This window comes from Empidonax traillii, unplaced genomic scaffold (assembly GCF_003031625.1).
Source record: "Empidonax traillii isolate 1590-97213 ecotype Southwest subspecies unplaced genomic scaffold, ASM303162v1 scaffold1397:size233085, whole genome shotgun sequence".
NCBI lineage: Eukaryota > Metazoa > Chordata > Aves > Passeriformes > Tyrannidae > Empidonax > Empidonax traillii.
In genome coordinates, this window is record NW_020956590.1 from 57,136 (window position 1) to 70,809 (window position 13,674).

General features: G+C 55.2%; 1 protein-coding gene across 1 annotated transcript in view; it reads right to left on the reverse strand.

The window, feature by feature from the left end:
* Positions 1-4,428: 4,428 nt before the first annotated feature.
* UBQLN4 (ubiquilin 4) overlaps positions 4,429-13,674 on the reverse strand; it is an 18,468-nt gene continuing 9,222 nt past the window's right edge. The window contains exons 2-11 of the mRNA XM_027907059.1: positions 13,412-13,563; positions 11,234-11,439; positions 10,647-10,909; positions 9,271-9,429; positions 8,394-8,619; positions 7,927-8,066; positions 7,399-7,482; positions 6,726-6,841; positions 6,016-6,193; positions 4,429-5,631 (exon numbers count right to left, since the gene is read on the reverse strand). Coding sequence (XP_027762860.1) covers positions 5,479-5,631; positions 6,016-6,193; positions 6,726-6,841; positions 7,399-7,482; positions 7,927-8,066; positions 8,394-8,619; positions 9,271-9,429; positions 10,647-10,909; positions 11,234-11,282 — 1,368 coding nt within the window. The 5' untranslated portion in view covers positions 11,283-11,439; positions 13,412-13,563 and the 3' untranslated portion in view covers positions 4,429-5,478. The remainder of the gene's footprint in view (positions 5,632-6,015; positions 6,194-6,725; positions 6,842-7,398; positions 7,483-7,926; positions 8,067-8,393; positions 8,620-9,270; positions 9,430-10,646; positions 10,910-11,233; positions 11,440-13,411; positions 13,564-13,674) is intronic.

Here is a 13,674-nt window from a genome sequence, read left to right on the forward strand (position 1 = left end):
GGATACTGGGATAGAGGGATGTGGGAATGTGGGAGTGCAGGGATATGGGAATAGAGGGGCAGCGGGACACACAGGTACAGGTACAGGGGAACGAGGAGATACAGGGATGGGGATACACGATATGGGGACATGGGAACATGGGAGTACAGGGATATGGGGATATGGGGACACGGACACGCAGGGGACACGGACACGGGCATATGGGAATAGGGCGATACACGGATATAGGAACGGGGATATACAGATATGGGGACACGGGAATGGGGATACGCAGATAGGGGGACATGGGAACGTGGGCTTACATGGATACAGGGACATGGGAATGGGGATACAGGGATGGGGGATGCACAGATATGGGTCACAGGAAGGTGGTGATACAGGGATATGGGGACACAGAGATACAGTAACGTGGGGATACATAGATATGGGGATACAGGAACAGGGGGATACACGGATATGGGAACAGGGGGATATGTGGACAGGAGGATGCATGGATATACGGGGATATAGGGACATGAGAACGTAGGGGTACAGGGATATGGGGATATGGGAATGGGGATACAGGAATATGGGGACATGGGAACATAAGGGGATGGGGATATGGGAGCACGGTGCCAGGTGTGCAGTGGGGTGCACATGGGGTGTGAGCTGCGTGGTGGGCTGTGTGGTGTGTGCCCCCTCAGACACACAACAAAGGCACCAGCTCCACACTGGGCTCTGCTGGAACCCTCGCACGTGGCAGCAGCGCTGAGGGATCAAGGCACATCCCCTCCCCTGTGCCGGCCCTGCCAGCATCCCTCCTGCTTTTCCTCGGGCTTTGTTTCCCCCCTTCCTCTTCCGCTCCCCTTGAGAACTGGGGGCTTCTCTCCAGGGCAGCACCAAGGTGGGAACCTGCAGCAGCCCAGAGCCCACAGGGCAGCAGCCTCAGCCAGTTTTGGTTTCACCACTCCCTGCTCTCTTTGCTGGGATGAAAGAGCAGCAATGACTTCTGCAGAGGAACCATCTGCCAGCTGCGCCCCAGATGTGGCTCACAAGGAAACACAGCGAGGCTGGGGATGTTCCCACCAGGACACCCAGGAAAACAGGAGCAGGGCACGATGCGAGGTCCCAGCACCACAAAATCTGCCAAAAGCAGCAGCCCTTCCCAGGGCAGTGTGGGGAGGTGGGGGGCTTCTCACCTGTCCCCAGCAGAGCCAGGCTGGAGCTGCCCACCAGCTCCTGGGCAGGACGTGGGGGCAAAGCTCAGGCTCAGCTCCATCACTGACACTGGGGGCACACTGGGGACAACCACTGGCCTTGTGTCACCACTGCCAGCAGCAGCCAAGGGCTGAAAAGCCCCTCAGCACCGTGGATCCTTTCCCAGGGCACATTGTAAACCCATTGGGCTTTGGGGGTGGCATAGCTGCTGCACCCGTGGGTGCCAGCTCAGGGGCACCAACCCCCCCCTATGTGGGGCCACACAGAGGCCCAGCAGACCTGGAGGGAAGAGAAGGTGCCCAAATGCCTCCCCCTCTCCCTTCCTCTGTCCTGGGACAGCTCTGCTGAGAGTCTCTGGGCCACCCCTCCTCTGTCAGCTCGAGGGCAGGCCGGAGCACTTGTGATTTTGTTTCCAGTCTCAGAGGGAGCAAACAACAAATCCCAGCCGCTGTCCTGCCCCAGGCACTGGTTCCCTGCTTTGGTGGGCAGTGCTGGCTCCAGCACAGCTGGCCCTGCGAGCTGGGAACACCCCCAGCCAGCCCCAGGGGGTGAAACGCAGCCAGCACGAGGCGGGCAGTGATTGGGAACCAGGTGCCAACTTGCTGGAGGAATTAAAAATAAACCAAGTCAGAGCAACATGAATATGGCCCTGAATGTGCCATGGTTGGGTCCTGCTGCAGGGAGCCACCCGGGCTGGCCAAGGCCCAACCAAGCTCTAAACCATTGTTTTCTGCCCCAAAATGCTGCAGAATTGAGCAGAGAGGCCAAGAAGCATCATTCAGTCTTTCCTCATACCTCCTGTGGCTGAGCAAAGGTGCTGCAGCAGATCCACATGCACACACATAGATATATTTTCCAAGCTATCCCACTCCATGACCTCCTAACCCCGGGATATTTCCCTACTGACCCTCTCTTGGGTCACTTTGAACTTGCCACACCATAATAAGGGCTGTAGCTGCAGGAAACCACCCCTCTCATGGATCTTAGGAGTAAAAAAATGGTTTCTTGGGAGCAATGTAAATGTTGGTTTCCTGCAATCTCTCCCTCCTCCACATTTCAGAGGTTTGATTTTGAAGTTGGAAGTGTTACACTGGGATGTCGTGGGAAAAGGCTTCAGATCCCCTCCAGGGAAGGGGGGAAGGAATGAAGTGAAAATACATCCTTGGCAGCACAAATCTCTCCCAGTCAATCAGTTGGATTCACCGCTACCTGCTGTGGAAATTGCTCCTCACATTATGTTTTGAAAGTCTTAATTCTATTTACTAGAGTAAAAAAAGATACTCTGTAGGTATCAAAGGCCAAACCCCCCATCCTCTGGGGGCACCCCTGGCTGGAGTGGCTGCATCCATCGCACCTCCCAGCTCTCTGATCTCATCCCCATGGTCCCATTCTCCTGCCAGCAACACCAGAGAAGCCACAGGCCCTTCCCTGCCAGCTTCCCTTCCCTGTGAGAAATACAACAAAGCCCCTGGGAGCAGCACGGAGTGGGTGGCCGTGCCAGGCTGCTGGGGGAGGGGGGAGAGCTGGGAGCTGGCATCACACGGACACGAGAGGTTGCAGGTTTCTTTGTGTCTCTATTTAACATCTTGGCTCCGTGGGCAGGTGAGGAATGGAGAGACGGGAGAAATGTGTTTTCCTGCTTAAACAAGCGAGAGACACCAAGAACTGAACGAACAGCCTGTGAGGGCTCATCGTGGCCGTTCAGGACTTAAGGGGAACTCGTGAAAACAATGGACAGAGACTTTTTACACAGGCAGATGGTGGTGGGACAAGGGGGAATGGTTTTAAACTGGGAGAGACTGAGATGAGATGTTAGGAGGGTGAGGGTGTGAGGGTGACAAGGCACTGGCCCAGGTTGCCCAGAAAAGCTGTGGCTGCCCCTGGATCCCTGGAAGTCAAGGCCAGGCCAGGCAGGGCTTGGAGCAACCTGGTCCAGTGGATGGTGTCCCTGCCCATGGCAGGGGATGGAACGAGGTGAGTTGTGAGGTGTCTTCCCACCCAAACCATTCCGTGATTCTCAGGCTGCTCTGGACTCTCCTCAGTGGTTCTCAGCCATCTGCCCACACTGCAGCAGGATCTCTCCACCACTCAGGGATTTATTTCCAGCCTGCTTTGGACTGGATGCCTCCATCCCTCAAAGTCCCTGTCACGATACAAATCCCCTCACACGCACACAGATCCCTCGTGCACTGGGCTGACTGACACCCCTGTGTCACACTGACACCACTGTCACACCTTGCTGACCCCGAGGGGGGTAGAAGGGCTGTTTCTGCCTGACCAGACACAACAGGGTTGGGAATAGTTTTGCTCCTCAGGGGTTCACCCACACCATGGGGTATGTCTCACTGTGATCCCCCGCGCTCCCTTTGCTCCCTCCCTTCCCTGCTTGCCCCATCCATCCTCCCGGAGCACATTCCTTGCAAGCGCTGGATGTGCGGGGACAGAGACCTTAATGCCAGCAAGGAACATCCAAGAGATGACACGGATCACAGGCCTTTTCAGGAGCCCATTTCAGGGGCTGATCAGCAGCATTTGGGAAGAGCTCTGACCCCTCCAGCTCCCATCCCTACGCAGCTCTGTGCAAAATTCCCATGTCTGAGGAGAGGTTTGCACAAAGCAATCCACAGGTCTGTGCAGGACCTCCAGAAGAGGTTAAAGCTGCTTCCCAAATCCTCCTCCAAGGGATCCCAGTCTTGTTATACACACACACAGAGGCAGGAGCATTTCCAGCCCGCACACTCACGTGTTTTCTCCACCACCACCTACACTCTCAGCAACACGAGCACCCGTGGAGCCCAGCTCCAGCTCAGGAGCCCCTGGGTGCAGCAGGTTTTACAGGTCTGCAGGAAGCAGCGCCGGGACTCCTCCTGCTCCCTCTCACTGCCCAATCCTCCCACACTGAAAGAAACCTAAAACTATCAAATAACACTCACTCCCGGCTCACAGCAGTTCCAAGGGTTGCTAACTGCTCATTGCCAGCTCTAACTGAAAGGAAGCTTCCAAACAGGCACATTTAGGGCCAGAGTTTGGGAAGCTGCAGCAGCATTCCTGAAGCGTCCAAAACGTTTCCTGCCACAGGGGAAGGCAGCAGAAGGGGCCAGGAGGGGAGGGGGCACGACACCCCTGCTACCTGCTCGAGGTGGGCACAGGGGACAGCATGGATTGATCCTGGGGAACTGGGAATGCCCCAGCTGAGCCGAGGCAGGCAAGGACAAGACAGGGATGCAGGGAGACAGATGGTTGTGCGCATTTATTTTCCTTTTGATAAAAATGGTGTATGCAAATTACACAGCCATGGAGGCTCCTGGGAAATACCACCCTGCTGGTCCTGGGGAGTCTCTTGGAGAGAGTCAGAACATTCAAACACACCAGAATGGAGGGGGGGTGGGGTGGAGGATGGATCTAAACTGGGAAGAACATGAACTTCAACATTTTCCAGTGAAGCGAAAAAGATCATTAACTTACTTTTCCATTTCCTTTTCAGTTTTTACACTTGGAGAAATGAGCCCACCGAGCACAGGAGTCAATGGCCCCCAACACCTCTGCACAGGAACCACACTGCTTGGGCAGAAACACACCTTCCTCTGCACAGCACCTTCAACTCAAGCTCAAGAACAGCACACGTGGTCCCTGCAGATCCCTGGGCTCTGTTACACCACCCCAAGAGCATAAAGACCACACTTCAAATGCAGTTTTCGCACCCATTAACCCTTTGCCAGGAGATCAGAGGCACCTATGAGTGAGGGATACGGGCTCATTTCATCCCCGGGAACATTAAGACAAATGACATCAGAAATTTCCAGGTAATTTCAATTTTTCTTTTGATCCATTCCCAATAAGATGCTGAGAGAAATAACCAATCCCCAAACTTGGCTCAATTTTTTAAATATTTGCCTGAAAGGAGGGCTAGGGGAGGGAATAATGTACAGTTAAAATCAAGCTACTCAAAACACAATCATTCAGGTAAGTAACTAGAAGTATCGCCTCTACCATCTAGAGAGAGAGAGAAGAGTGTCTGAGACAGGGCATATTTAGGAAAAAATACACATCTGAAGTCTCTGTGGCCACGATGAGAACTGGAATCCACATACAAGCCAGTTAAAGAGCATTTCAACATGAAATCTTAACTTAGTAGGAAGGTCAGGGGTTAAGCTGTATCTTTTTTGTTTTAAATACATGGACAGCTGTCAGATATGAAAATGATGGCGGGCTTTCCGGAAAGATCCCCTGTGCATGTGTATGGATGCATGTGCTGACGTCTGTGGGGCAGCAGGACAGAGTTTAGGAAGGCTGGGAGCCCAGCAGTCTCTCGATAGCTGCGTTGATGTCCCCGCCGGTGGCAATGAGTGCCTGGAGATTGGCCTCACGGTTGATGAAGCCCATGGCATTCAGCTGCTCCAGCTGCTGTTGGAATCGCACTTCGGGGCTCTGCGCCTGCGAGGGAAAGGACGGAGACCTCGGAGTCAGAGAGCAGAGACAGCACCCAGCATGGGCAGGGCTGCACAGGGACCCTGAGCTCAGCCTCAGGCTTGTAAGGGACAGTCCCCACGTCCCCCCAGGCTGTGGCACAGCAGCCACACCGGAGTCAGTCCTGGCTTGGTGGCAGCAGTGCAGGGAGTAGGATTCCCAGCGCTACGAGCTTAAACCTCTGCCAAGGGTTCCACACCCCAGGGAACCAGCCAGACCCCTACACCAAACCTGGCCTGAAGCACCACAGCCACAGGAGACACTGGGGAACCACATCCCCTGAGTGGGGAGGGACGGGGACCCCCCTGGAGACCTCCCTGCCCATCCTGGGAGCCGCTGGGCGTTACGTACTTGAGAGTTTCCTCCGGCCAGCAGCTGGATCATCTGCTGCATGAGCTGCTGTTGGGGGTTACCACCCCCGGCTGGAGAGGCACTGGCCGGCGTCGAAGCAGAGGGAACGGGGTTCTCCGGGATTGTGCTTCCTCCTGTGGAGGACGGGGGCATTCGGGGCATGCCGAAGGAGCCGAGGCTGCGGAGAAAGGCAGGGCACGCTCAGGGGCACGCAGGTGCTGTGGGCATCCCCCCAAGAGCGGGGCAGCTCTGGAACCGGCTGTGTCCGTGCCCCGGTCACACGTGGCACTGGGAGTGAGCAGAGCTCACAGAGCCTGCAGGGAACTGCTGAGATGGGGCATGACACACAGTGACAGCCAGCCCAGCCTGCCCCAGCACACCCACCCAGCCTTGTGACTGCCCATCTCCCTCCGGAGATAAACTTCTTGAGCTCAGTCCACACCGAATACAGCAAACAAAGGATGGGGGAGGGACCAAGCACATTCCAAACCTTTTCTCCAAAAAGAAAGGGTCAAGGACTTCCCAGCGAAGCACAAGCAAGGAGCAAGTGCTAATTAGCCAGGCTCTGAGAGGCCTGCAGGCACACACCCACCTGCCCCATGACAGAGCACCCTCAGCAGATCTCCCCAGTGAACTGCCAGCCAGTTCTGCCTGCTGGTCCCGGGCAGGACAGCTCTGCCTGCACGACCCCACTCCGGAGTGCTCCGTACCTTGGCACTAGTCCAGGGGCCTCCGTCTGCAGCGTCTGGAGTCCCTGCTGGATCTGGAGCAGGGCCTGCATGGCGCGGGGGTTGGTGAGGATGGACAGGGAGTCCGGGTTCTGCATCTGGGGACCAAGGCAGAAAGACACCACGGTACCGACCAGCCAGAGCTCAGGCAGCCCCAGAGCCAGCGCTGCTACGCCCCAGCAGGCGCCTCTCGCCCGCGGCCAGTGCCGACCTGCGCGTCTGGACCCTCCTCCGAGGCTCCAAGACCGCAGGGCTCATCTGCAGGGACACTCACAGAGCTCAGATCAGGTCTCCTAAATGAACTGGGTGAATCAGATTAGAGCTGGGGGCACATGCCTTCGGAATCTAATTTACCTGGGAACCAGCTGCTCTAGCACAATTAGCTGCGTTAATTTTTGTAAACTTAACACAGTGGGAGACTGTCCACACAGGGGTTCCAAGTAGCTTAACGAGCCTAATTTGGAGTACACCTTACAATAATTCAGATGAGTTAATTCAGGCTGCCTTGTCTAACCTTCCTCAGCCCAGCCCCCCAAGCCCACATGCTTCCTAGTGCACTCGACCAAGCAGCTGAGATCCTGCCTGTCACACAGAGTGGGGAGAAGCTCTGGAGCCAGGGGCTGAGGGCAGCACAGGGCCAGCCAGAGGCCTTTACCTGCTGCAAGAAGACAGGGAGCTGAAGGCGGAGCTGTTCTTGAAGCTGTGGATTCCCAGCAAAGAGGGGGACATTTACCATGATCTAGCAAGAGACAGCACACGTAGGTAGGGTCAGAGGGTTGCTGCCACTGACTGGCTGTTAAACCCTGCGCACCTAAGCCATGAAGAACAGGTCATTCGTGCCCCTGACTCCCTCCCTGGGCTTTCAAAAGGCTCCCCTGCTAAGGGGGACCAAAACGGGACGGCTCAATTCCTGACAGCAGTGTTGAATGGGGGCCACTTGGCCACGGGAAAAGAGAAGGGCCATTCCCATGTCCCTCTGAAAGCCACCTCTTGTGTCAGGGGCTCTGCTAAGACACAGGGCTCAGAGCTGGGGCTGCCTTCAGGCTACCAAGAAATACAGCCAAACCGTGTGTATTCACCCTGCGCCGGTGTCTGCAGGAGGAACCAGTCTGACCCCAGAGCAGACTGGTCTCACTGTGCTCACAGCCTGCCTGGCAACAGCAGATGGCTGCAACACTTTTACCTGTGCTGCAAAGTCCGGGTTCTGGGCAAGAGTTTGCATCATGCTCCGCATGTAAGGGGCAGAGATCATGTTCTGCATCAGCTGAGGGTTTTCAGAAATCTGCTGCAGGAGTCCTTGCATCTCTGGGCTGTTGAACATGCCTGCAAGGGGAAGGGAAGACAAAAAAAGACCCCTGATGAGCCTGAGCACCACTGCAGTGCCCAAAATACAATGTGGCTGGTAACAGCACTGCCTGTGCTCCATCCCCAGACAGCAGCAAACACCATGGCAGCGCTCTGCTGGCCACTCCCCTGCTCCTGAGGGTGCAGGGACAGCAGAGTTCCCAAAGGGCCCCTCCGACAGGCACACCAGAACAATCCTCTGGAGAACGGCTCTGGACACAGCTCTAGTGCCAGAGGGACTGGCCCCCAAGGAAGCCTGGGTGACCTGCTCGGCCAGGAGCATCCTCCAGCCCGTCCCTCACGTACCAGCACCGATGCTGGCAGCGTTCAGCCCGAAGGGGTTGGATACAGTTGGGGTGCTCTGGGTGGTTGCCGAGCCCGTGCTCCCTTCGCTGCTGGGTGCCTGGCTCTGGGAAGCAGGGGGTGTGGGGCTCCAGGGGTTTGGCAACGGCTCTCTGTTCTCCGTCCTCAAGGGCTGAGAGCTCGAGCTGTCAGAATTCCCCGTCAAGGAAGAGAAAGGATTGTTGCCAAACTAGGGAGAAAGAAAAAAGAAACAGCCGGAATCAGTTAGTCCCAGCAGAGAAGGTCAGACCAACCCCAGCACCGAGCGAGCCAGGGAACAGCCCATCACATTCAGCCAAGTCCAGAATATGCTAAACACGTGCCATGATTCGCCTCCCGAGAAATCTGCAATCCACAAAACACCTCGCTCGGAAAAAGAGCAGGCTCAGGAATGGCCAACAGCCTCCAGATTTGGCTCCTAAAGGCAAGGCTTCAAAACGCCTCTGCAAAAGCAGCGCCCGGACATACCAGTAGGTAATGCTGGGCTGGAGTGTGTCTGCACGGCCCTCTGCAGCCAGACCTGCGCTCCCTCCTCCCGCGCTCCCAGCCAGCTGGACCTGAGCCAGCTCCGCTCCAGAGGCGTCAGCTCCAGCTAATCCAGGGAGCAGAGGGCTGTGCTAACGAGGCGACGGGGGCCTGCCCATGGGCTACGGCTGGCATCCAGCCTGCTGGGGGACTGCAGGAGCCAAGGCAAGTCTCTGCTCCGACACCTCAACAAGAGGAGCTGCAGCCCAGTGCCTGCACCGGACAGACACGAACAGCCACGCTGCTGGAAAGCTGCCCCACCAGCACAGGGGCCAGGGAAAGACCCCCTTCCCACTTGGAGGAAGGCAGGCAGTACCTGCTCCCTGGCTGCGCTGAACATGGGCTCCTGGATGTCCGTGTACATCCGGCGCAGGGCATTGTATCCTCCTGGAATGCTCTCGAGATTACTCAAAGCACGGTCCTGGTTCCGCATCATCTCCTGCATCATGGCGGGGTTACGAGCCAATTCCATCGTCTGGAGAAGGAGGAAAAGGTGGAAAGCTCAGGCCCATGTGCACCATGGAGGACCAGGGTGGATCGAGAACCTGGTCAGCAGCCCAGCGGTTTCCTACTGATCCCCCAGCCAAGCCCTGAAAGAGTTAAATCTCAGCTCCCAGGAGAAAGAGGATAATTAAACCCGTTTCATAGGCAGAGAGCAGAGAGATCATTTATCCAAGCAAAGAGAGCCCAGGGATCTCAGCTCCTCCCCAGCCTTGCTCAGCCTCTCTTCCTTCCCCAGCCTCAGTTCAGCTGGATGAGAATGTTTTGTTTCTAAGCAGTATCAGGACATCCAAACATCTAACAGCCATATGTTCCCACTCAGACTGGATAGAGTACATTCAACAACTGGGAAAGTGGAAAAGGCTGAATCCTTCCACCTCCTCCAGGCTTCTGATGGGTCTCTCCCCGCACAAGGAATATCCAGGTCTCATTTGAGGATCTGCTTAAGTACAGATTATTCACAGTTTAGTCCTGCAGCTCTGGAGTTTCATGTATGGCCGACACAGTTGAAAGCAGAATAACCGAGCAGCAGATGGAAACTAGGCCCATTCAGCACAACCCTCCTGACAAACCTTCCCAGAAAACAGCAGAGTCCTGTCAAGGGCTATTAACACCCTCAACCTCTCACTCAACCCTTAGGCTTCCCTTCTGATGAAACTTTGGTCTTCCAGACAGCCAGTCCTCTCGGGAACAGGTCCTCTCTGTTCTGGGAAAAATCAGAGCCCTCTGGGATCCCGGCCTACACTAGTGCTCCCCATTGATACAAGTAGTGAAACACTGACTGTGCAGCTCGGGGCTCTGTACTTTATCTGTCAAGAATAGAGAGACACAAAGAGCTTTTGCAGTAGCTGCACTTCTCCAGCACTGCTTTTACTCCCATTCCTGAATCAGAACACAGTAGTCTTGTAGGCAGCACGCTAGAATAATCCCAGCATCCATTTTTTTTTCCCAACACACCGTGGATTCAATAGCTCTGAAAGGGAGATAAGAGTTGCAAGGACGTGGGTTGTGTAATCAGTATTCACATAACTCAAGACCACCATCTGTTTGTGGGGAGCTCACAGAAGGAAGGAAGAGATCTCCAAAAACCACTGCTCTGGCATTCCCACTCCCCCTCGGCAGAGCAGACACTAAAGCTGGTCCACAAAGACTCTCCTAAACGCTCCTTACCGAGGCCCTGGTGTGACTCACCTGCCTCATGAGCTCCGGGTTATTCAGCATGTGGCTTATCTCTGGATTTCGTTCCATGAGCTGCTGCATCTGGGGATTGGCCATGATCATCTGCCTCATGAGGTCAGGGTTGGACATCATGTTCTGCACCAGGGGATTCTCCATGATCTGGGAAAGCATCTCTGGGTTGGACATCAGCTGCCGCTGCATTTGCTGCTGGAGCTCCATGAAGTTGGCAGAGCCCATGCCAAGGTTGCCCAGCCCAGTGATGCCACCGAAACCAGCTGGAGAGGGAACAACACACGGGGAGAGAGGCGTGAGTCAGTAACTGTCGGCAGCTGCAAAAAGAGGGACAGGCGCATCAGCTGAACTGCACCCCACAAACCCAGGGGTATCCCACGTTCCTATGGCAGCCAGCTCTGAGGGGGGACACCCCTACAACACACCTCACTAAGGGCTGTGGTGTTACCCTGAGCAGGGACACCGAGGTCAGCCACGGGAGTGACTCATGCAAAGCCCACAGTGAGCAGAGGCAACAACGGGGGTCAAGAACCCTGACTCCTTGGACTAATCCCAGGAAATCGTTCCTTCTCACAGCCCCCACTTACAGAGGATGGATGGAGCACTGTTGGGGCCTCCATCTCCAGGACCTCCCATGGTCCCCGACCCGCTGCTCCGTCTGCTGCCACTCCCTGCGTCCGGGCCGGCACTGCTGGATGTGGAGGGCTGAGATGGGGCAGCAGGAGAAGAGGGGTTTGCACTGGGGGCAGAAGCAGCATTGGGGGCAGAAGCAGCAGATGTTGAATCCTGGACCCTGCAAAGGATCAGAGGGTGTTACACTCCTGGGGCTGGGGAAGGACGAGCAGAGTCCTTTGTGGGGACACGGGACACGCAGCCCGGGCTGACCGAGCTCCCGGCACACCGGTCACCCCCGCAGGAGCAGCCCCAGCTCCCCTCCCAACCCTGCCTGCACGGATCCCAGCTGTGCTCCCAGATGCCTCCCATCTGCTGCATTCTGCCTCCCATCCTGATGCACTGCAGCCCCTGACATGTTGTCCTGGCCCATACAGAGCAGTTGGACAGGTCTTACCCTGAGTTGTATCCAGCTCTTCCTTGAATCCCACTGAACTATTTACCTCAGCCATATCCTTGAGCAATGAGTTTGCTCCAAACAGGAAAATCCTCCTGCTGCTCCCACAGAAACCACAGGAGGTTACAGCAGGGCTAGTGCAAGGGGTAAACGAGACTCTGCACTTCTGAATAATCCTATCAGTGCTCCTGGGGCAAAAAGAAGTACCAGCATTACTCTACAGAGAGGGGGACTGAGGCACGAGGCAGCCAGCCCCTGCCCCACGAAGCTACGGCCAGTTTGGCTCCGAATTCCCAGCTCTGCCACTGGCTGTACCTTCATGCAAGACTCCTGCATCCAGCACAAGTTGTCTGGAGCTTATTTTAACACACCCACGCAGCCGCTGTGCCGTAGGGCACCACGCAGTAAGTGCTGGGCATCAGCTTTGCTAAGTACACCAACCCAGTCCAGGACCTTGTCACCCCAGTTCCTCCTCAGGAGCGTTACAGGAATTTGAAACAGAACACTTAAAGATTCTCTGAAGCCTCTGCAGTCACAACAGCGAGTCCTGGACTAGTGTTGAAGAGCTTCCACATGAATTTAGACCACAAAATTCACTTTACTTGCCGCCAATAATGCTATTATACCTCTGAAAATAAGAACAATTATTTCTCTGACGACTTTTTCTTTTCCAAACCAAGAATTATTCCATCTCTTTAACTCCCTTTCTCACTCTTATTCTAGCACTCGAAAGATCAACCCCAAAGGTCCCTGTCCACTGCCCAGACTCACCCAACTGCTGCTAAAAACCAGCAGCCACTGAGAGAGGCAGAGAGTGGGGAAACAAAGTAAAAGGGAAGCTGAACAAAAAAGGAAGAAGGAAGCTGGAGAAAGGGCACTCGGTTTCTATGAGCACAGGGAGAGACTGTAATGTATCCAGGACTATTGGCAGGAGAAAAATGAGCAGCTCAGGACAGCTCTGATTCACCCTTTGAAATGGTTCACCAGTACCACATTTGCTGTGGAGACAGCGGAAGAAGAGCATTAGGCTTTTCAGCTACCTGGAGAGGCAGAATCCACGGAAAGGTTCTTGCAGGACCTGACAATACACATCCCTGTCTTCGCAAAAAACAGGTGGGGAAAAGAAAAACAGGGCAAAAAAACCCATTTTGATTAATGCAGCTCTCCCAGGAGACAGCAGAACTGCACAGAGATGCCGCCCTGGAGCTTCCCAGGAGCCCAGACACACCATGGCAGGAGCCCAAGGCAGAGGCAGCCCTGGAGACTCCCACACTGCTCCACTGTGCACGTGGTCACACAGCCTGAACCTCCACTCACTCTCGAGGTGGAGCACTCACTGCGCTCAGAGCAGAGTACATGGCAAGAGATGACAGAAAAACTTGGGTGCTGGCTTCTCCAGCAACACAAATTCACTGAGAAAGTAATCTGTGTTATCAGCAACTCGGCTTTGTCAGAACCAGTATCAAGTTCCGACGGCTCCTGCCAAGATCAGTGAATTCTGAAGGCTCAAAATACACGAAGCCACACACACAGAGCTCACGTGAAAGGACCAGCCCCACCAAGTACCTGCCAAACCCCCACGGAGCAGACAAACCCCATTACAGGCAGAGAGAGCCTGGGAAAGCTCATCAGGAACTTTACCATCAGCTATTCCCAGCCCTCCTTTGCCCTCAGCCCCCCAAGACCAAACTCTTACTTCTGCGGAGTCTTAATGACCAAGTGCACAGTCAGCCCATCTTTGATCCCGTGTTGATTCAATGTGTCTCCATCCTTCAGGATCTTCCCAGCAAAGATCAGAACCAGCTGATCCTGTTTGGCTTTGAACCTCCTGGAAATCTCTTCTTTGAACTGGAAAACAAACAGAGCATTTTTCAGACCAGAAGGGCCGAGACCAGAAATGTAAAGCTCCAGGGATCAGATCCACCCTGGGAACAGCACCAGGGAGTGACAGGCCCCCAG